General features: G+C 46.4%; 1 protein-coding gene across 9 annotated transcripts in view; it reads left to right on the top strand.

Annotated features, from left to right (window-relative positions):
• The window catches only part of LOC129835630 (disks large homolog 4-like), a 190,881-nt gene that overhangs the window by 119,559 nt on the left and 47,919 nt on the right, over positions 1–23,403 (top strand). For 8 of the 9 annotated variants that reach the window (XM_055901342.1, XM_055901346.1, XM_055901343.1 and 5 more), the window contains 3 exons: positions 5,079–5,248; positions 6,047–6,183; positions 14,511–14,649. In XM_055901342.1, coding sequence (XP_055757317.1) covers positions 5,079–5,248; positions 6,047–6,183; positions 14,511–14,649 — 446 coding nt within the window. Of the gene's footprint in view, positions 1–5,078; positions 5,249–6,046; positions 6,184–14,510; positions 14,650–22,824; positions 22,979–23,403 lie in introns of those variants that run through there. The other variant, XM_055901349.1, reaches the window with a different exon arrangement.

Raw genomic sequence — 23,403 nt, 5'->3', positions numbered from 1 at the left:
ATGACAGTAGATAGATAATATATATTATGTCTATGTTACAGGGTTAATGACAGTAGATAGATAATATATATTATGTCTATGTTACAGGGTTAATGACAGTAGATAGATAATATATATTATGTCTATGTTACAGGGTTAATGACAGTAGATAGATAATATATATTATGTCTATGTTACAGGGTTAATGACAGTAGATAGATAATATATATTATGTCTATGTTACAGGGTTAATGACAGTAGATAGATAATATATATTATGTCTATGTTACAGGGTTAATGACAGTAGATAGATAATATATATTATGTCTATGTTACAGGGTTAATGACAGTAGATAGATAATATATATTATGTCTATGTTACAGGGTTAATGACAGTAGATAGATAATATATATTATGTCTATGTTACAGGGTTAATGACAGTAGATAGATAATATATATTATGTCTATGTTACAGGGTTAATGACAGTAGATAGATAATATATATTATGTCTATGTTACAGGGTTAATGACAGTAGATAGATAATATATATTATGTCTATGTTACAGGGTTAATGACAGTAGGATAGATAATATATATTATGTCTATGTTACAGGGTTAATGACAGTAGATAGATAATATATATTATGTCTATGTTACAGGGTTAATGACAGTAGATAGATAATATATATTATGTCTATGTTACAGGGTTAATGACAGTAGATAGATAATATATATTATGTCTATGTTACAGGGTTAATGACAGTAGATAGATAATATATATTATGTCTATGTTACAGGGTTAATGACAGTGAGATAGATAATATATATTATGTCTATGTTACAGGGTTAATGACAGTAGATAGATAATATATATTATGTCTATGTTACAGGGTTAATGACAGTAGATAGATAATATATATTATGTCTATGTTACAGGGTTAATGACAGTAGATAGATAATATATATTATGTCTATGTTACAGGGTTAATGACAGTAGATAGATAATATATATTATGTCTATGTTACAGGGTTAATGACAGTAGATAGATAATATATATTATGTCTATGTTACAGGGTTAATGACAGTAGATAGATAATATATATTATGTCTATGTTACAGGGTTAATGACAGTAGATAGATAATATATATTATGTCTATGTTACAGGGTTAATGACAGTAGATAGATAATATATATTATGTCTATGTTACAGGGTTAATGACAGTGGAGGATAGATAATATATATTATGTCTATGTTACAGGGTTAATGACAGTAGATAGATAATATATATTATGTCTATGTTACAGGGTTAATGACAGTAGATAGATAATATATATTATGTCTATGTTACAGGGTTAATGACAGTAGATAGATAATATATATTATGTCTATGTTACAGGGTTAATGACAGTAGATAGATAATATATATTATGTCTATGTTACAGGGTTAATGACAGTGGAGGATAGATAATATATATTATGTCTATGTTACAGGGTTAATGACAGTAGATAGATAATATATATTATGTCTATGTTACAGGGTTAATGACAGTGAGATAGATAATATATATTATGTCTATGTTACAGGGTTAATGACAGTAGATAGATAATATATATTATGTCTATGTTACAGGGTTAATGACAGTAGATAGATAATATATATTATGTCTATGTTACAGGGTTAATGACAGTAGATAGATAATATATATTATGTCTATGTTACAGGGTTAATGACAGTAGATAGATAATATATATTATGTCTATGTTACAGGGTTAATGACAGTGGAGGATAGATAATATATATTATGTCTATGTTACAGGGTTAATGACAGTAGATAGATAATATATATTATGTCTATGTTACAGGGTTAATGACAGTAGATAGATAATATATATTATGTCTATGTTACAGGGTTAATGACAGTAGATAGATAATATATATTATGTCTATGTTACAGGGTTAATGACAGTAGATAGATAATATATATTATGTCTATGTTACAGGGTTAATGACAGTAGATAGATAATATATATTATGTCTATGTTACAGGGTTAATGACAGTAGATAGATAATATATATTATGTCTATGTTACAGGGTTAATGACAGTGGAGGATAGATAATATATATTATGTCTATGTTACAGGGTTAATGACAGTAGATAGATAATATATATTATGTCTATGTTACAGGGTTAATGACAGTAGATAGATAATATATATTATGTCTATGTTACAGGGTTAATGACAGTAGATAGATAATATATATTATGTCTATGTTACAGGGTTAATGACAGTGGATAGATAATATATATTATGTCTATGTTACAGGGTTAATGACAGTAGATAGATAATATATATTATGTCTATGTTACAGGGTTAATGACAGTGGAGGATAGATAATATATATTATGTCTATGTTACAGGGTTAATGACAGTGGAGGATAGATAATATATATTATGTCTATGTTACAGGGTTAATGACAGTAGATAGATAATATATATTATGTCTATGTTACAGGGTTAATGACAGTAGATAGATAATATATATTATGTCTATGTTACAGGGTTAATGACAGTAGATAGATAATATATATTATGTCTATGTTACAGGGTTAATGACAGTAGGATAGATAATATATATTATGTCTATGTTACAGGGTTAATGACAGTAGATAGATAATATATATTATGTCTATGTTACAGGGTTAATGACAGTGAGATAGATAATATATATTATGTCTATGTTACAGGGTTAATGACAGTGGAGGATAGATAATATATATTATGTCTATGTTACAGGGTTAATGACAGTAGATAGATAATATATATTATGTCTATGTTACAGGGTTAATGACAGTAGATAGATAATATATATTATGTCTATGTTACAGGGTTAATGACAGTAGATAGATAATATATATTATGTCTATGTTACAGGGTTAATGACAGTAGATAGATAATATATATTATGTCTATGTTACAGGGTTAATGACAGTGGAGGATAGATAATATATATTATGTCTATGTTACAGGGTTAATGACAGTAGATAGATAATATATATTATGTCTATGTTACAGGGTTAATGACAGTAGATAGATAATATATATTATGTCTATGTTACAGGGTTAATGACAGTGGATAGATAATATATATTATGTCTATGTTACAGGGTTAATGACAGTAGATAGATAATATATATTATGTCTATGTTACAGGGTTAATGACAGTAGATAGATAATATATATTATGTCTATGTTACAGGGTTAATGACAGTAGATAGATAATATATATTATGTCTATGTTACAGGGTTAATGACAGTGGAGGATAGATAATATATATTATGTCTATGTTACAGGGTTAATGACAGTAGATAGATAATATATATTATGTCTATGTTACAGGGTTAATGACAGTAGATAGATAATATATATTATGTCTATGTTACAGGGTTAATGACAGTAGATAGATAATATATATTATGTCTATGTTACAGGGTTAATGACAGTGGAGGATAGATAATATATATTATGTCTATGTTACAGGGTTAATGACAGTGGAGGATAGATAATATATATTATGTCTATGTTACAGGGTTAATGACAGTGGAGGATAGATAATATATATTATGTCTATGTTACAGGGTTAATGACAGTAGATAGATAATATATATTATGTCTATGTTACAGGGTTAATGACAGTGGAGGATAGATAATATATATTATGTCTATGTTACAGGGTTAATGACAGTGGAGGATAGATAATATATATTATGTCTATGTTACAGGGTTAATGACAGTAGATAGATAATATATATTATGTCTATGTTACAGGGTTAATGACAGTGGAGGATAGATAATATATATTATGTCTATGTTACAGGGTTAATGACAGTAGATAGATAATATATATTATGTCTATGTTACAGGGTTAATGACAGTAGATAGATAATATATATTATGTCTATGTTACAGGGTTAATGACAGTAGGATAGATAATATATATTATGTCTATGTTACAGGGTTAATGACAGTAGATAGATAATATATATTATGTCTATGTTACAGGGTTAATGACAGTAGATAGATAATATATATTATGTCTATGTTACAGGGTTAATGACAGTGGAGGATAGATAATATATATTATGTCTATGTTACAGGGTTAATGACAGTAGATAGATAATATATATTATGTCTATGTTACAGGGTTAATGACAGTAGATAGATAATATATATTATGTCTATGTTACAGGGTTAATGACAGTAGATAGATAATATATATTATGTCTATGTTACAGGGTTAATGACAGTAGATAGATAATATATATTATGTCTATGTTACAGGGTTAATGACAGTGGAGGATAGATAATATATATTATGTCTATGTTACAGGGTTAATGACAGTAGATAGATAATATATATTATGTCTATGTTACAGGGTTAATGACAGTGGATAGATAATATATATTATGTCTATGTTACAGGGTTAATGACAGTAGATAGATAATATATATTATGTCTATGTTACAGGGTTAATGACAGTAGATAGATAATATATATTATGTCTATGTTACAGGGTTAATGACAGTAGATAGATAATATATATTATGTCTATGTTACAGGGTTAATGACAGTGGAGGATAGATAATATATATTATGTCTATGTTACAGGGTTAATGACAGTGGAGGATAGATAATATATATTATGTCTATGTTACAGGGTTAATGACAGTAGATAGATAATATATATTATGTCTATGTTACAGGGTTAATGACAGTGGATAGATAATATATATTATGTCTATGTTACAGGGTTAATGACAGTAGATAGATAATATATATTATGTCTATGTTACAGGGTTAATGACAGTAGATAGATAATATATATTATGTCTATGTTACAGGGTTAATGACAGTAGATAGATAATATATATTATGTCTATGTTACAGGGTTAATGACAGTGGAGGATAGATAATATATATTATGTCTATGTTACAGGGTTAATGACAGTAGATAGATAATATATATTATGTCTATGTTACAGGGTTAATGACAGTGGAGGATAGATAATATATATTATGTCTATGTTACAGGGTTAATGACAGTGTGATACTAGTAAATGACGTTGACGTCCGTGAGGTGACACACAGCTTGGCTGTGGAAGCTCTGAAGGAGGCGGGGCCCGTTGTTCGTCTCTACGTCCTGCGGAGGAAGCCACCCACGGAGACCGTCACACAACTCAAACTCATCAAAGGACCCAAAGGTGTGTGTGTTGTCTCGGACTAAATTCTGAGATGTGTTTCAGCACCCCAGAAGTAGATAGACTTGTTTCCATGAAAAGATTGACAGTTTGTGATCTTGTTCATACAGCTACTTTAATCTGATAACCTTCCTCCTCCTCCCACCTCCTCCTCCTCTCTCCTCTTCCTCTTCCCCCTCCTCCTCCCTCCTCTTCCTCCTCCTCCCACCTCCTCCTCCTCCCTCCTCTTCCTCCTCTCTCCTCGTTCCCCTCCTCCTCCTTCCTCCTCCCACCTCCTCCCCCCTCCTCATCCTCCTCATCCTCCCTCCTCTTCCTCCTCCTCCTCCCACCTCCTCCTCCCACCTCCACCTCATCCTCCCTCCTCTTCCCCCTCCTCCTCCCACCTCCTCCTCATCCTCCCACCTCCTCCTTCTCTCTCATCTTCCCCCTCCTCCTCCCTCCTCCTCCCTCCTCTTCCTCCTCCTCCCACCTCCTCCTTCTCTCTCATCTTCCCCCTCCTCCTCCCTCCTCTTCCTCCTCCTCCCACCTCCTCCTCTTCTCTCCTCTTCCCCGTCCTCTCACTTCCTATTCCTCCTCCTCCTCCTCCTCCTCCTCCTCCCTCCTCTTCCTCCTCCTCCCACCTCCTCCTCCTCTCTCCTCTTCCTCATCCTCCTCTTCCTCCCTCCCCCTCCTCCTCCTCCCACCTCCTCTTCCTCCTCCTCCCCACTCTTCCTTTCTCCTCCCCTTTTCTCCCTCCCTCCTCCCTCTTCTTCCTAATCTCCCTCTTCCCTTCTGCTATGTGTGTGTCTCTGTGTGTTTCAGGTTTGGGGTTCAGTATAGCAGGTGGACTAGGGAACCAGCATGTACCAGGTGACAACAGCATTTATGTGACTAAGATCATCGAGGGAGGAGCGGCCTGTAAAGATGGACACCTACAGATAGGCGATAAGATACTGGCTGTAAGTAACACACTGACACACTCACTGACACACTCACTGACACACTGACACACACACTGACACACTGACACACTCACTAACACACTCACTGACACACTGACGCACTCACTGACACACTGACACACTCACTGACACACTGACACACTCAGTGACACACTCACGGACACACTCACGGACACACTCACGGACACACTCACGGACACACTCACTGACACACTCACTGACACACTCACTGACACACTCACTAACACACTGACACACTCACTGACACACTCACTGACACACTGACACACTCACTGACACACTGACACACTCACTGACACACTGACACACTCACTGACACACTGACACACTCACTAACACACTGACACACTCACTGACACACTGACACACTCACTAACACACTGACACACTCACTGACACACTGACACACTCACTAACACACTGACACACTCACTGACACACTGACTCACTCACTAACACACTGACACACTCACTGACACACTGACACACTCACTAACACACTGACACACTCACTGACACACTGACACACTCACTAACACACTGACACACTCACTGACACACTGACACACTCACTCACTCACTGATAATACTCACTCACTGATACACTCACTCACTGATACACTCACTCACTGATACACTCACTAACACACGATCACACAGATCTGTTGTCATTATGTAGTGAGCAAATATGACAGAAGTTTAGTCGTTGAGTAGTGGCCTCTTCTGGTCCTCTGTGGAACTACTGCAGAGCTGGACGCCATGTTTTAACATTCCCTCTTCTGGTCCTCTGTGGAACTACTGCAGAGCTGGAAGCCATGTTTTAACATTCCCTCTTCTGGTCCTCTGTGGAACTACTGCAGAGCTGGACGCCATGTTTTAACATTCCCTCTTTTGGTCCTCTGTGGAACTACTGCAGAGCTGGACGCCATGTTTTAACATTCCCTCTTCTGGTCCTCTGTGGAACTACTGCAGAGCAGGACGCCATGTTTTAACATTCCCTCTTCTGGTCCTCTGTGGAACTACTGCAGAGCTGGACGCCATGTTTTAACATTCCCTCTTCTGGTCCTCTGTGGAACTACTGCAGAGCTGGAAGCCATGTTTTAACATTCCCTCTTCTGGTCCTCTGTGGAACTACTGCAGAGCTGGACGCCATGTTTTAACATTCCCTCTTCTGGTCCTCTGTGGAACTACTGCAGAGCTGGACGCCATGTTTTAGTATCCTTCTTCCTAGGTCATTAGTGTTAGGTCTTCAGTCTCCTGGTTTCTCAGCAGCAGTGGCTGTATTGGGGGGAGTGGTTTCTCCTCTCCTAGGTCATTAGTGTTAGGTCTTCAGTCTCCTGGTTTCTCAGCAGCAGTGGCTGTATTGGGGGGAGTGCTTTCTCCTCTCCTAGGTCATTAGTGTTAGGTCTTCAGTCTCCTGGTTTCTCAGCAGCAGTGGCTGTATTGGGGGGGAGTGGTTTCTCCTCTCCTAGGTCATTAGTGTTAGGTCTTCAGTCTCCTGGTTTCTCAGCAGCAGTGGCTGTATTGGGGGGAGTGGTTTCTCCTCTCCTAGGTCATTAGTGTTAGGTCTTCAGTCTCCTGGTTTCTCAGCAGCAGTGGCTGTATTGGGGGGGAGTGGTTTCTCCTCTCCTAGGTCATTAGTGTTAGGCCTTCAGTCTCCTGGTTTCTCAGTAGCAGTGGCTGTATTGGGGGGAGTGGTTTCTCCTCTCCTAGGTCATTAGTGTTAGGCCTTCAGTATCCTGGTTTCTCAGCAGCAGTGGCTGTATTGGGGGGAGTGGTTTCTCCTCTCCTAGGTCATTAGTGTTAGGCCTTCAGTCTCCTGGTTTCTCAGCAGCAGTGGCTGTATTGGGGGGAGTGGTTTCTCCTCTCCTAGGTCATTAGTGTTAGGTCTTCAGTCTCCTGGTTTCTCAGCAGCAGTGGCTGTATTGGGGGGAGTGGTTTCTCCTCTCCTAGGTCATTAGTGTTAGGTCTTCAGTCTCCTGGTTTCTCAGCAGCAGTGGCTGTATTGGGGGGGAGTGGTTTCTCCTCTCCTAGGTCATTAGTGTTAGGTCTTCAGTTTCCTGGTTTCTCAGCAGCAGTGGCTGTATTGGGGGGAGTGGTTTCTCCTCTCCTAGGTCATTAGTGTTAGGTCATCAGTCTCCTGGTTTCTCAGCAGCAGTGGCTGTATTGGGGGGGAGTGGTTTCTCCTCTCCTAGGTCATTAGTGTTAGGTCTTCAGTCTCCTGGTTTCTCAGCAGCAGTGGCTGTATTGGGGGGAGTGGTTTCTCCTCTCCTAGGTCATTAGTGTTAGGTCTTCAGTCTCCTGGTTTCTCAGCAGCAGTGGCTGTATTGGGGGAAGTGGTTTCTCCTCTCCTAGGTCATTAGTGTTAGGTCTTCAGTCTCCTGGTTTCTCAGCAGCAGTGGCTGTATTGGGGGGAGTGGTTTCTCCTCTCCTAGGTCATTAGTGTTAGGTCTTCAGTCTCCTGGTTTCCCAGCAGCAGTGGCTGCATTTGGGGGGAGTGGTTTCTCCTCTCCTAGGTCATTAGTGTTAGGTCTTCAGTCTCCTGGTTTCTCAGCAGCAGTGGCTGTATTGGGGGGAGTGGTTTCTCCTCTCCTAGGTCATTAGTGTCAGGTCTTCAGTCTCCTGGTTTCTCAGCAGCAGTGGCTGTATTGGGGGGAGTGGTTTCTCCTCTCCTAGGTCATTAGTGTTAGGTCTTCAGTCTCCTGGTTTCTCAGCAGCAGTGGCTGTATTGGGGGGAGTGGTTTCTCCTCTCCTAGGTCATTAGTGTTAGGTCTTCAGTCTCCTGGTTTCTCAGCAGCAGTGGCTGTATTGGGGGGAGTGGTTTCTCCTCTCCTAGGTCATTAGTGTTAGGTCTTCAGTCTCCTGGTTTCTCAGCAGCAGTGGCTGTATTGGGGGGGAGTGATTTCTCCTCTCCTAGGTCATTAGTGTTAGGTCTTCAGTCTCCTGGTTTCTCAGCAGCAGTGGCTGTATTGGGGGGGAGTGGTTTCTCCTCTCCTAGGTCATTAGTGTTAGGTCTTCAGTCTCCTGGTTTCTCAGCAGCAGTGGCTGTATTGGGGGGGAGTGGTTTCTCCTCTCCTAGGTCATTAGTGTTAGGTCTTCAGTCTCCTGGTTTCTCAGCAGCAGTGGCTGTATTGGGGGGAATGCTTTCTCCTCTCCTAGGTCATTAGTGTCAGGTCTTCAGTCTCCTGGTTTCTCAGCAGCAGTGGCTGTATTGGGGGGAGTGGTTTCTCCTCTCCTAGGTCATTAGTGTTAGGTCTTCAGTCTCCTGGTTTCTCAGCAGCAGTGGCTGTATTGGGGGGGAGTGGTTTCTCCTCTCCTAGGTCATTAGTGTTAGGTCTTCAGTCTCCTGGTTTCTCAGCAGCAGTGGCTGTATTGGGGGGAGTGGTTTCTCCTCTCCTAGGTCATTAGTGTTAGGTCTTCAGTCTCCTGGTTTCTCAGCAGCAGTGGCTGTATTGGGGGGGAGTGGTTTCTCCTCTCCTAGGTCATTAGTGTTAGGTCTTCAGTCTCCTGGTTTCTCAGCAGCAGTGGCTGTATTGGGGGGAATGCTTTCTCCTCTCCTAGGTCATTAGTGTTAGGTCTTCAGTCTCCTGGTTTCTCAGCAGCAGTGGCTGTATTGGAGGGAGTGGTTTCTCCTCTCCTAGGTCATTAGTGTTAGGTCTTCAGTCTCCTGGTTTCTCAGCAGCAGTGGCTGTATTGGGGGGGAGTGGTTTCTCCTCTCCTAGGTCATTAGTGTTAGGTCTTCAGTCTCCTGGTTTCTCAGCAGCAGTGGCTGTATTGGGGGGAGTGGTTTCTCCTCTCCTAGGTCATTAGTGTTAGGTCTTCAGTCTCCTGGTTTCTCAGCAGCAGTGGCTGTATTGGGGGGAGTGGTTTCTCCTCTCCTAGGTCATTAGTGTTAGGTCTCCAGTCTCCTGGTTTCTCAGCAGCAGTGGCTGTATTGGGGGGAGTGGTTTCTCCTCTCCTAGGTCATTAGTGTTAGGTCTTCAGTCTCCTGGTTTCTCAGCAGCAGTGGCTGTATTGGGGGGAGTGGTTTCTCCTCTCCTAGGTCATTAGTGTTAGGTCTTCAGTCTCCTGGTTTCTCAGCAGCAGTGGCTGTATTGGGGGAAGTGGTTTCTCCTCTCCTAGGTCATTAGTGTTAGGTCTTCAGTCTCCTGGTTTCTCAGCAGCAGTGGCTGTATTGGGGGGAGTGGTTTCTCCTCTCCTAGGTCATTAGTGTTAGGTCTTCAGTCTCCTGGTTTCCCAGCAGCAGTGGCTGCATTTGGGGGGAGTGGTTTCTCCTCTCCTAGGTCATTAGTGTTAGGTCTTCAGTCTCCTGGTTTCTCAGCAGCAGTGGCTGTATTGGGGGGAGTGGTTTCTCCTCTCCTAGGTCATTAGTGTCAGGTCTTCAGTCTCCTGGTTTCTCAGCAGCAGTGGCTGTATTGGGGGGAGTGGTTTCTCCTCTCCTAGGTCATTAGTGTTAGGTCTTCAGTCTCCTGGTTTCTCAGCAGCAGTGGCTGTATTGGGGGGAGTGGTTTCTCCTCTCCTAGGTCATTAGTGTTAGGTCTTCAGTCTCCTGGTTTCTCAGCAGCAGTGGCTGTATTGGGGGGAGTGGTTTCTCCTCTCCTAGGTCATTAGTGTTAGGTCTTCAGTCTCCTGGTTTCTCAGCAGCAGTGGCTGTATTGGGGGGGAGTGATTTCTCCTCTCCTAGGTCATTAGTGTTAGGTCTTCAGTCTCCTGGTTTCTCAGCAGCAGTGGCTGTATTGGGGGGGAGTGGTTTCTCCTCTCCTAGGTCATTAGTGTTAGGTCTTCAGTCTCCTGGTTTCTCAGCAGCAGTGGCTGTATTGGGGGGGAGTGGTTTCTCCTCTCCTAGGTCATTAGTGTTAGGTCTTCAGTCTCCTGGTTTCTCAGCAGCAGTGGCTGTATTGGGGGGAATGCTTTCTCCTCTCCTAGGTCATTAGTGTCAGGTCTTCAGTCTCCTGGTTTCTCAGCAGCAGTGGCTGTATTGGGGGGAGTGGTTTCTCCTCTCCTAGGTCATTAGTGTTAGGTCTTCAGTCTCCTGGTTTCTCAGCAGCAGTGGCTGTATTGGGGGGGAGTGGTTTCTCCTCTCCTAGGTCATTAGTGTTAGGTCTTCAGTCTCCTGGTTTCTCAGCAGCAGTGGCTGTATTGGGGGGAGTGGTTTCTCCTCTCCTAGGTCATTAGTGTTAGGTCTTCAGTCTCCTGGTTTCTCAGCAGCAGTGGCTGTATTGGGGGGGAGTGGTTTCTCCTCTCCTAGGTCATTAGTGTTAGGTCTTCAGTCTCCTGGTTTCTCAGCAGCAGTGGCTGTATTGGGGGGAATGCTTTCTCCTCTCCTAGGTCATTAGTGTTAGGTCTTCAGTCTCCTGGTTTCTCAGCAGCAGTGGCTGTATTGGAGGGAGTGGTTTCTCCTCTCCTAGGTCATTAGTGTTAGGTCTTCAGTCTCCTGGTTTCTCAGCAGCAGTGGCTGTATTGGGGGGGAGTGGTTTCTCCTCTCCTAGGTCATTAGTGTTAGGTCTTCAGTCTCCTGGTTTCTCAGCAGCAGTGGCTGTATTGGGGGGAGTGGTTTCTCCTCTCCTAGGTCATTAGTGTTAGGTCTTCAGTCTCCTGGTTTCTCAGCAGCAGTGGCTGTATTGGGGGGAGTGGTTTCTCCTCTCCTAGGTCATTAGTGTTAGGTCTCCAGTCTCCTGGTTTCTCAGCAGCAGTGGCTGTATTGGGGGGAGTGGTTTCTCCTCTCCTAGGTCATTAGTGTTAGGTCTTCAGTCTCCTGGTTTCTCAGCAGCAGTGGCTGTATTGGGGGGAGTGGTTTCTCCTCTCCTAGGTCATTAGTGTTAGGTCTTCAGTCTCCTGGTTTCTCAGCAGCTGTGGCTGTATTGGGGGAGTGGTTTCTCCTCTCCTAGGTCATTAGTGTTAGGTCTTCAGTCTCCTGGTTTCTCAGCAGCAGTGGCTGTATTGGGGGGAGTGGTTTCTCCTCTCCTAGGTCATTAGTGTCAGGTCTTCAGTCTCCTGGTTTCTCAGCAGCAGTGGCTGTATTGGGGGGAGTGGTTTCTCCTCTCCTAGGTCATTAGTGTTAGGTCTTCAGTCTCCTGGTTTCTCAGCAGCAGTGGCTGTATTGGGGGGAGTGGTTTCTCCTCTCCTAGGTCATTAGTGTTAGGTCTCCAGTCTCCTGGTTTCTCAGCAGCAGTGGCTGTATTGGGGGGAGTGGTTTCTCCTCTCCTAGGTCATTAGTGTTAGGTCTTCAGTCTCCTGGTTTCTCAGCAGCAGTGGCTGTATTGGGGGGAGTGGTTTCTCCTCTCCTAGGTCATTAGTGTTAGGTCTTCAGTCTCCTGGTTTCTCAGCAGCAGTGGCTGTATTGGGGGGAGTGGTTTCTCCTCTCCTAGGTCATTAGTGTTAGGTCTTCAGTCTCCTGGTTTCTCAGCAGCTGTGGCTGTATTGGGGGGAGTGGTTTCTCCTCTCCTAGGTCATTAGTGTTAGGTCTTCAGTCTCCTGGTTTCTCAACAGCAGTGGCTGTATTGGGGGGAGTGGTTTCTCCTCTCCTAGGTCATTAGTGTTAGGTCTTCAGTCTCCTGGTTTCTCAGCAGCAGTGGCTGTATTGGGGGGAGTGGTTTCTCCTCTCCTAGGTCATTAGTGTTAGGTCTTCAGTCTCCTGGTTTCTCAGCAGCTTTGGCTGTATTGGGGGGAGTGGTTTCTCCTCTCCTAGGTCATTAGTGTTAGGTCTTCAGTCTCCTGGTTTCTCAACAGCAGTGGCTGTATTGGGGGGAGTGGTTTCTCCTCTCCTAGGTCATTAGTGTCAGGTCTTCAGTCTCCTGGTTTCTCAGCAGCAGTGGCTGTATTGGGGGAAGTGGTTTCTCCTCTCCTAGGTCATTAGTGTTAGGTCTTCAGTCTCCTGGTTTCTCAGCAGCAGTGGCTGTATTGGGGGGAGTGGTTTCTCCTCTCCTAGGTCATTAGTGTTAGGTCTTCAGTCTCCTGGTTTCTCAGCAGCAGTGGCTGTATTGGGGGGGAGTGGTTTCTCCTCTCCTAGATCATTAGTGTTAGGTCTTCAGTCTCCTGGTTTCTGCTAAATGACTAACGTGTAAATGTAAACATACACACAATACACTGTAAAAAGTAATCAGTTCACTTGGTTGGGAGAAGTTTGGAACTACAAAGACTCTTCCTAGAACTGGTCACTCTGACAGAGCTCCACAGTTCCTCTGTAGAGATGGGAGAACCTTCCAGAAGGACAACCATCTCTACAGGACTCCACCAATCAGGCCTTTATGGTAGAGTGGCCAGACGGAAGCCACTCCTCAGTAAAAAGCACATGAAAGCCTGCTTAGAGTTTGCCAAAAGGCACCTAAAGACTCTCAGACCATGAGAAACAAGATTCTCTGGTCTGATGAAACAAAGCTTGAACGCTTTGGCCTGAATGCCAAGCGTCACGTCTGGAGGAAACCTTGCACCATCCCTACGGTGAAGCATGGTGGTGGCAGCATCATGCTGTGGGGATATTTTTCAGTGGCAGGGACTGGGAGACTAGTCAGGATCGAGAGAAAGATGAACGGAGCAAAGTACACAGAGATCCTTGATGAAAACCTGCTCCAGAGCGCTCAGGACCTCAGACTGGGGCGAAGGTTCACCTTCCAACAGGACATCGACCCTAAGCACACAGCCAAGACAATGCAGGAGTGGCTTTGGGACAAGTTTCTCAATGTCCTTGAGTGGCCCAGCCAGAGCCTGGACTTCAACCAGATCAAACATCTCTGGAGAGACCTGAAAATAGCTGTGCAGCAACGCCCCCCATCCAACCTGACAGAGCTTAAGAGGATCTGCAGAGAAGAATGGGAGAAACTCCCCAAATACAGGTGTGCCAAGCTTGTAGCGTCATACCCAAGAAGACTCGAAGCTGTAATCACTGCCAAAGGTGCTTCAACAAAGTACTGAGTAAAGGGTCTGAATACTTATTCAAATGTGATATTGCAGTTTTTTAATATACATTTGCAAAATAAAAAATAAACATTTTTTGCTTTGTCATTATGGGGTATTGTGATGTCATTATGGGGTATTGTGATGTCATTATGGGGTATTGTGATGTCATTATGGGGTATTGTGATGTCATTATGGGGTATTGTGATGTCATTATGGGGTATTGTGATGTCATTATGGGGTATTGTTTGCAGATTGATGACGAGAAATCCATTTTAGAACGTAACAAAATGTGGAAAAAGTCAAGGGGTCTGAATACTTTCCAAAAGCACTGTATGTCATGTATCTATGTCATGTACAGTATCTATGTCATGTCTGACTATGTCTCTATGTCATGTCTCTGTCACCAGGTGAACCAGGTGTGTTTAGAAGATGTGATGCATGAAGACGCAGTATCAGCTCTGAAGAACACAGCCGAGGTGGTCTACCTGAGAGTAGCCAAACCACATCTCTACACACCTGACCAGTACAGTCCCCCTGACCTCACCTGTACGTACACACCTCTACACACCTCTACACACCTCTACACACCTGACCAGTACAGTCCCCCTGACCTCACCTGTACGTACACACCTCTACACACCTCTACACACCTCTACACACCTGACCAGTACAGTCCTCCTGACCTCACCTGTACGTACACACCTCTACACACCTCTACACACCTCTACACACCTGACCAGTACAGTCCCCCTGACCTCACCTGTACGTACACACCTCTACACACCTCTACACACCTCTACACACCTGACCAGTACAGTCCCCCTGACCTCACCTGTACGTACACACCTCTACACACCTCTACACACCTCTACACACCTGACCAGTACAGTCCTCCTGACCTCACCTGTACGTACACACCTCTACACACCTCTACACACCTCTACACACCTCTACACATCTGACCAGTACAGTCCCCCTGACCTCACCTGTACGTACACACCTCTACACACCTCTACACACCTCTACACGCCTCTACACACCTGACCAGTACAGTCCCCCTGACCTCACCTGTACGTACACACCTCTACACACCTCTACACACCTCTAACACCTGACCAGTACAGTCCCCCTGACCTCACCTGTACGTACACACCTCTACACACCTCTACACACCTCTACACACCTCTAACACCTGAACAGTACAGTCCCCCTGACCTCACCTGTACGTACACACCTCTACACACCTCTACACACCTCTACACACCTCTACACACCTGACCAGTACAGTCCCCCTGACCTCACCTGTACGTACACACCTCTACACACCTCTAAAACCTCTACACACCTCTACACACCTGACCAGTACAGTCCCCCTGACCTCACCTGTACGTACACACCTCTACACACCTCTACACACCTCTACACACCTGACCAGTACAGTCCCCCTGACCTCACCTGTACGTACACACCTCTACACACCTCTACACACCTCTACACACCTCTACACACCTCTACACATCTGACCAGTACAGTCCCCCTGACCTCACCTGTACGTACACACCTCTACACACCTCTACACACCTCTACACGCCTCTACACACCTGACCAGTACAGTCCCCCTGACCTCACCTGTACGTACACACCTCTACACACCTCTACACACCTCTAACACCTGACCAGTACAGTCCCCCTGACCTCACCTGTACGTACACACCTCTACACACCTCTACACACCTCTACACACCTCTACACATCTCTACACACCTGACCAGTACAGCCCCCCTGACCTCACCTGTACGTACACACCTCTACACACCTCTACACACCTCTACACACCTGACCAGTACAGTCCCCCTGACCTCACCTGTATTTACAAACCTCTACACACCTCTACACACCTCTACACATCTCTACACACCTGACCAGTACAGTCCCCCTGACCTCACCTGTACGTACACACCTCTACACACCTCTACACACCTGACCAGTACAGTCCCCCTGACCTCACCTATACGTACACACCTCTACACACCTCTACACACCTGACCAGTACAGTACCCCTGACCTCACCTGTACGTACACACCTCTACACACCTCTACACACCTCTACACGCCTCTACACACCTGACCAGTACAGTCCCCCTGACCTCACCTGTACGTACACACCTCTACACACCTCTACACACCTCTAACACCTGACCAGTACAGTCCCCCTGACCTCACCTGTACGTACACACCTCTACACACCTCTACACACCTCTACACACCTCTAACACCTGAACAGTACAGTCCCCCTGACCTCACCTGTACGTACACACCTCTACACACCTCTACACACCTCTACACACCTCTACACACCTGACCAGTACAGTCCCCCTGACCTCACCTGTACGTACACACCTCTACACACCTCTAAAACCTCTACACACCTCTACACACCTGACCAGTACAGTCCCCCTGACCTCACCTGTACGTACACACCTCTACACACCTCTACACACCTCTACACACCTGACCAGTACAGTCCCCCTGACCTCACCTGTACGTACACACCTCTACACACCTCTACACACCTCTACACACCTCTACACACCTCTACACATCTGACCAGTACAGTCCCCCTGACCTCACCTGTACGTACACACCTCTACACACCTCTACACACCTCTACACGCCTCTACACACCTGACCAGTACAGTCCCCCTGACCTCACCTGTACGTACACACCTCTACACACCTCTACACACCTCTAACACCTGACCAGTACAGTCCCCCTGACCTCACCTGTACGTACACACCTCTACACACCTCTACACACCTCTACACACCTCTACACATCTCTACACACCTGACCAGTACAGCCCCCCTGACCTCACCTGTACGTACACACCTCTACACACCTCTACACACCTCTACACACCTGACCAGTACAGTCCCCCTGACCTCACCTGTATTTACAAACCTCTACACACCTCTACACACCTCTACACATCTCTACACACCTGACCAGTACAGTCCCCCTGACCTCACCTGTACGTACACACCTCTACACACCTCTACACACCTGACCAGTACAGTCCCCCTGACCTCACCTATACGTACACACCTCTACACACCTCTACACACCTGACCAGTACAGTACCCCTGACCTCACCTCTTACACACCTCTACACACCTCAACACGCCTCTACACACCTCTACACACCTGACCAGTACAGTCCCCCTGACCTCACCTGTACGTACACACCTCTACACACCTCTACACACCTCTACACACCTCTACCACCTGACCAGTACAGTCCCCCTGACCTCACCTGTACGTACACACCTCTACACACCTCTACACACCTCTACACACCTGACCAGTACAGTCCCCCTGACCTCACCTGTACGTACACACCTCTACACACCTCTACACACCTCTAACACCTGACCAGTACAGTCCCCCTGACCTCAGCTGTACATACACACCTCTACACACCTCTACACACCTCTACACACCTGACCAGTACAGTCCCCCTGACCTCACCTGTACGTACACACCTCTACACACCTCTACACACCTCTAACACCTGACCAGTACAGTCCCCCTGACCTCACCTGTACGTACACACCTCTACACACCTCTACACACCTCTACACACCTCTACACACCTGACCAGTACAGTCCCCCTGACCTCACCTGTACGTACACACCTCTACACACCTCTACACACCTCTACACACCTGACCAGTACAGTCCCCCTGACCTCACCTGTACGTACACACCTCTACACACCTCTACACACCTCTACACACCTCTACACATCTGACCAGTACAGTCCCCCTGACCTCACCTGTACGTACACACCTCTACACACCTCTACACACCTCTACACGCCTCTACACACCTGACCAGTACAGTCCCCCTGACCTCACCTGTACGTACACACCTCTACACACCTCTACACACCTCTAACACCTGACCAGTACAGTCCCCCTGACCTCACCTGTACGTACACACCTCTACACACCTCTACACACCTCTACACACCTCTACACATCTCTACACACCTGACCAGTACAGCCCCCCTGACCTCACCTGTACGTACACACCTCTACACACCTCTACACACCTCTACACACCTGACCAGTACAGTCCCCCTGACCTCACCTGTATTTACAAACCTCTACACACCTCTACACACCTCTACACATCTCTACACACCTGACCAGTACAGTCCCCCTGACCTCACCTGTACGTACACACCTCTACACACCTCTACACACCTGACCAGTACAGTCCCCCTGACCTCACCTATACGTACACACCTCTACACACCTCTACACACCTGACCAGTACAGTACCCCTGACCTCACCTCTTACACACCTCTACACACCTCAACACGCCTCTACACACCTCTACACACCTGACCAGTACAGTCCCCCTGACCTCACCTGTACGTACACACCTCTACACACCTCTACACACCTCTACACACCTCTACCACCTGACCAGTACAGTCCCCCTGACCTCACCTGTACGTACACACCTCTACACACCTCTACACACCTCTACACACCTGACCAGTACAGTCCCCCTGACCTCACCTGTACGTACACACCTCTACACACCTCTACACACCTCTAACACCTGACCAGTACAGTCCCCCTGACCTCAGCTGTACATACACACCTCTACACACCTCTACACACCTCTACACACCTGACCAGTACAGTCCCCCTGACCTCACCTGTACGTACACACCTCTACACACCTCTACACACCTCTAACACCTGACCAGTACAGTCCCCCTGACCTCACCTGTACGTACACACCTCTACACACCTCTACACACCTCTAACACCTGACCAGTACAGTCCCCCTGACCTCACCTGTACGTACACACCTCTACACACCTCTACACACCTCTACACACCTGACCAGTACAGTCCCCCTGACCTCACCTGTACGTACACACCTCTACACACCTCTACACACCTCTACACACCTGACCAGTACAGTCCCCCTGACCTCACCTGTACGTACACACCTCTACACACCTCTACACAACTCTAACACCTGACCAGTACAGTCCCCCTGAACTCACCTGTACGTACACACCTCTACACACCTCTACACGCCTCTACACACCTCTAACACCTGACCAGTACAGTCCCCCTGACCTCACCTGTACATACACACCTCTACACACCTCTACACACCTCTACACACCTGACCAGTACAGTCCCCCTGACCTCACCTGTACGTACACACCTCTACACACCTCTACACACCTCTACACGCCTCTACACACCTCTACACACCTCTACACACCTCTACACACCTCTACACACCTGACCAGTACAGTCCCCCTGACCTCACCTGTACGTACAAACCTCTACACACCTCTAGACACCTCTACACATCTCTACACACCTGACCAGTACAGTCCCCCTGACCTCACCTGTACGTACAAACCTCTACACACCTTTACACACCTCCACACGCCTCTACACATCTCTACACACCTGACCAGTACAGTCCCCCTGACCTCACCTGTACGTACGCACCTCTACACACCTCTACACACCTCTAACACCTGACCAGTACAGTCCCCCTGACCTCACCTGTACGTACACACCTCTACACACCTCTACACACCTCTACACACCTCTACACACCTCTACACACCTCTACACACCTGACCAGTACAGTCCCCCTGACCTCACCTGTACGTACACACCTCTACACACCTCTACACACCTCTACACACCTCTAACACCTGACCAGTACATTCCCCCTGACCTCACCTGTACGTACACACCTCTACACACCTCTACACACCTCTACACACCTCTAACACCTGACCAGTACAGTCCCCCTGACCTCACCTGTACGTACACACCTCTACACACCTCTACACACCTCTACACGCCTCTACACACCTGACCAGTACAGTCCCCCTGACCTCACCTGTACGTACACACCTCTACACACCTCTACACACCTCTAACACCTGACCAGTACAGTCCCCCTGACCTCACCTGTACGTACACACCTCTACACACCTCTACACACCTCTACACACCTCTACACATCTCTACACACCTGACCAGTACAGTCCCCCTGACCTCACCTGTACGTACACACCTCTACACACCTCTACACACCTCTACACACCTGACCAGTACAGTCCCCCTGACCTCACCTGTATTTACAAACCTCTACACACCTCTACACACCTCTACACATCTCTACACACCTGACCAGTACAGTCCCCCTTACCTCACCTGTACGTACACACCTCTACACATCTCTACACACCTCTACACACCTGACCAGTACAGTCCCCCTGACCTCACCTATACGTACACACCTCTACACAACTCTACACACCTGACCAGTACAGTACCCCTGACCTCACCTCTTACACACCTCTACACACCTCAACACGCCTCTACACACCTCTACACACCTGACCAGTACAGTCCCCCTGACCTCACCTGTACGTACACACCTCTACACACCTCTACACACCTCTAACACCTGACCAGTACAGTCCCCCTGACCTCACCTGTACGTACACACCTCTACACACCTCTACACACCTCTACACACCTGACCAGTACAGTCCCCCTGACCTCACCTGTACGTACACACCTCTACACACCTCTACACACCTCTAACACCTGACCAGTACAGTCCCCCTGACCTCACCTGTACGTACACACCTCTACACACCTCTACACACCTCTACACACCTCTAACACCTGACCAGTACAGTCCCCCTGACCTCAGCTGTACATACACACCTCTACACACCTGACCAGTACAGTCCCCCTGACCTCACCTGTACGTACACACCTCTACACACCTCTACACACCTCTAACACCTGACCAGTACAGTCCCCCTGACCTCACCTGTACGTACACACCTCTACACACCTCTACACGCCTCTACACACCTCTAACTCCTGACCAGTACAGTCCCCCTGACCTCACCTGTACATACACACCTCTACACACCTCTACACACCTGACCAGTACAGTCCCCCTGACCTCACCTGTACGTACACACCTCTACACACCTCTACACACCTCTACACACCTCTACACACCTCTAACACCTGACCAGTACAGTCCCCCTGACCTCAGCTGTACATACACACCTCTACACACCTGACCAGTACAGTCCCCCTGACCTCACCTGTACGTACACACCTCTACACACCTCTACACACCTCTAACACCTGACCAGTACAGTCCCCCTGACCTCACCTGTACGTACACACCTCTACACACCTCTACACGCCTCTACACACCTCTAACTCCTGACCAGTACAGTCCCCCTGACCTCACCTGTACATACACACCTCTACACACCTCTACACACCTGACCAGTACAGTCCCCCTGACCTCACCTGTACGTACACACCTCTACACACCTCTACACACCTCTACACGCCTCTACACACCTGACCAGTACAGTCCCCCTGACCTCACCTGTACGTACACACCTCTACACACCTCTACACACCTCTAACACCTGACCAGTACAGTCCCCCTGACCTCACCTGTACGTACACACCTCTACACACCTCTACACACCTCTACACACCTCTACACATCTCTACACACCTGACCAGTACAGTCCCCCTGACCTCACCTGTACGTACACACCTCTACACACCTCTACACACCTCTACACACCTGACCAGTACAGTCCCCCTGACCTCACCTGTATTTACAAACCTCTACACACCTCTACACACCTCTACACATCTCTACACACCTGACCAGTACAGTCCCCCTTACCTCACCTGTACGTACACACCTCTACACATCTCTACACACCTCTACACACCTGACCAGTACAGTCCCCCTGACCTCACCTATACGTACACACCTCTACACAACTCTACACACCTGACCAGTACAGTACCCCTGACCTCACCTCTTACACACCTCTACACACCTCAACACGCCTCTACACACCTCTACACACCTGACCAGTACAGTCCCCCTGACCTCACCTGTACGTACACACCTCTACACACCTCTACACACCTCTAACACCTGACCAGTACAGTCCCCCTGACCTCACCTGTACGTACACACCTCTACACACCTCTACACACCTCTACACACCTGACCAGTACAGTCCCCCTGACCTCACCTGTACGTACACACCTCTACACACCTCTACACACCTCTAACACCTGACCAGTACAGTCCCCCTGACCTCACCTGTACGTACACACCTCTACACACCTCTACACACCTCTACACACCTCTAACACCTGACCAGTACAGTCCCCCTGACCTCAGCTGTACATACACACCTCTACACACCTGACCAGTACAGTCCCCCTGACCTCACCTGTACGTACACACCTCTACACACCTCTACACACCTCTAACACCTGACCAGTACAGTCCCCCTGACCTCACCTGTACGTACACACCTCTACACACCTCTACACGCCTCTACACACCTCTAACTCCTGACCAGTACAGTCCCCCTGACCTCACCTGTACATACACACCTCTACACACCTCTACACACCTGACCAGTACAGTCCCCCTGACCTCACCTGTACGTACACACCTCTACACACCTCTACACACCTCTACACACCTCTACACACCTCTAACACCTGACCAGTACAGTCCCCCTGACCTCAGCTGTACATACACACCTCTACACACCTGACCAGTACAGTCCCCCTGACCTCACCTGTACGTACACACCTCTACACACCTCTACACACCTCTAACACCTGACCAGTACAGTCCCCCTGACCTCACCTGTACGTACACACCTCTACACACCTCTACACGCCTCTACACACCTCTAACTCCTGACCAGTACAGTCCCCCTGATCTCACCTGTACATACACACCTCTACACACCTCTACACACCTGACCAGTACAGTCCCCCTGACCTCACCTGTACGTACACACCTCTACACACCTCTACACACCTCTACACGCCTCTACACACCTCTACACACCTCTACACACCTCTACACACCTGACCAGTACAGTCCCCCTGACCTCACCTGTACGTACAAACCTCTACACACCTCAACACGCCTCTACACATCTCTACACACCTGACCAGTACAGTCCCCCTGACCTCACCTGTACGTACGCACCTCTACACACCTCTACACACCTCTAACACCTGACCAGTACAGTCCCCCTGACCTCACCTGTACGTACACACCTCTACACACCTCTACACACCTCTACACACCTGACCAGTACAGTCCCCCTGACCTCACCTGTACGTACACACCTCTACACACCTCT

Source organism: Salvelinus fontinalis, chromosome 36, assembly GCF_029448725.1.
Source record: "Salvelinus fontinalis isolate EN_2023a chromosome 36, ASM2944872v1, whole genome shotgun sequence".
NCBI lineage: Eukaryota > Metazoa > Chordata > Actinopteri > Salmoniformes > Salmonidae > Salvelinus > Salvelinus fontinalis.
Note: the sequence above shows the minus strand (reverse complement) of the source record. Positions and strands in the feature narration are given on the sequence as shown.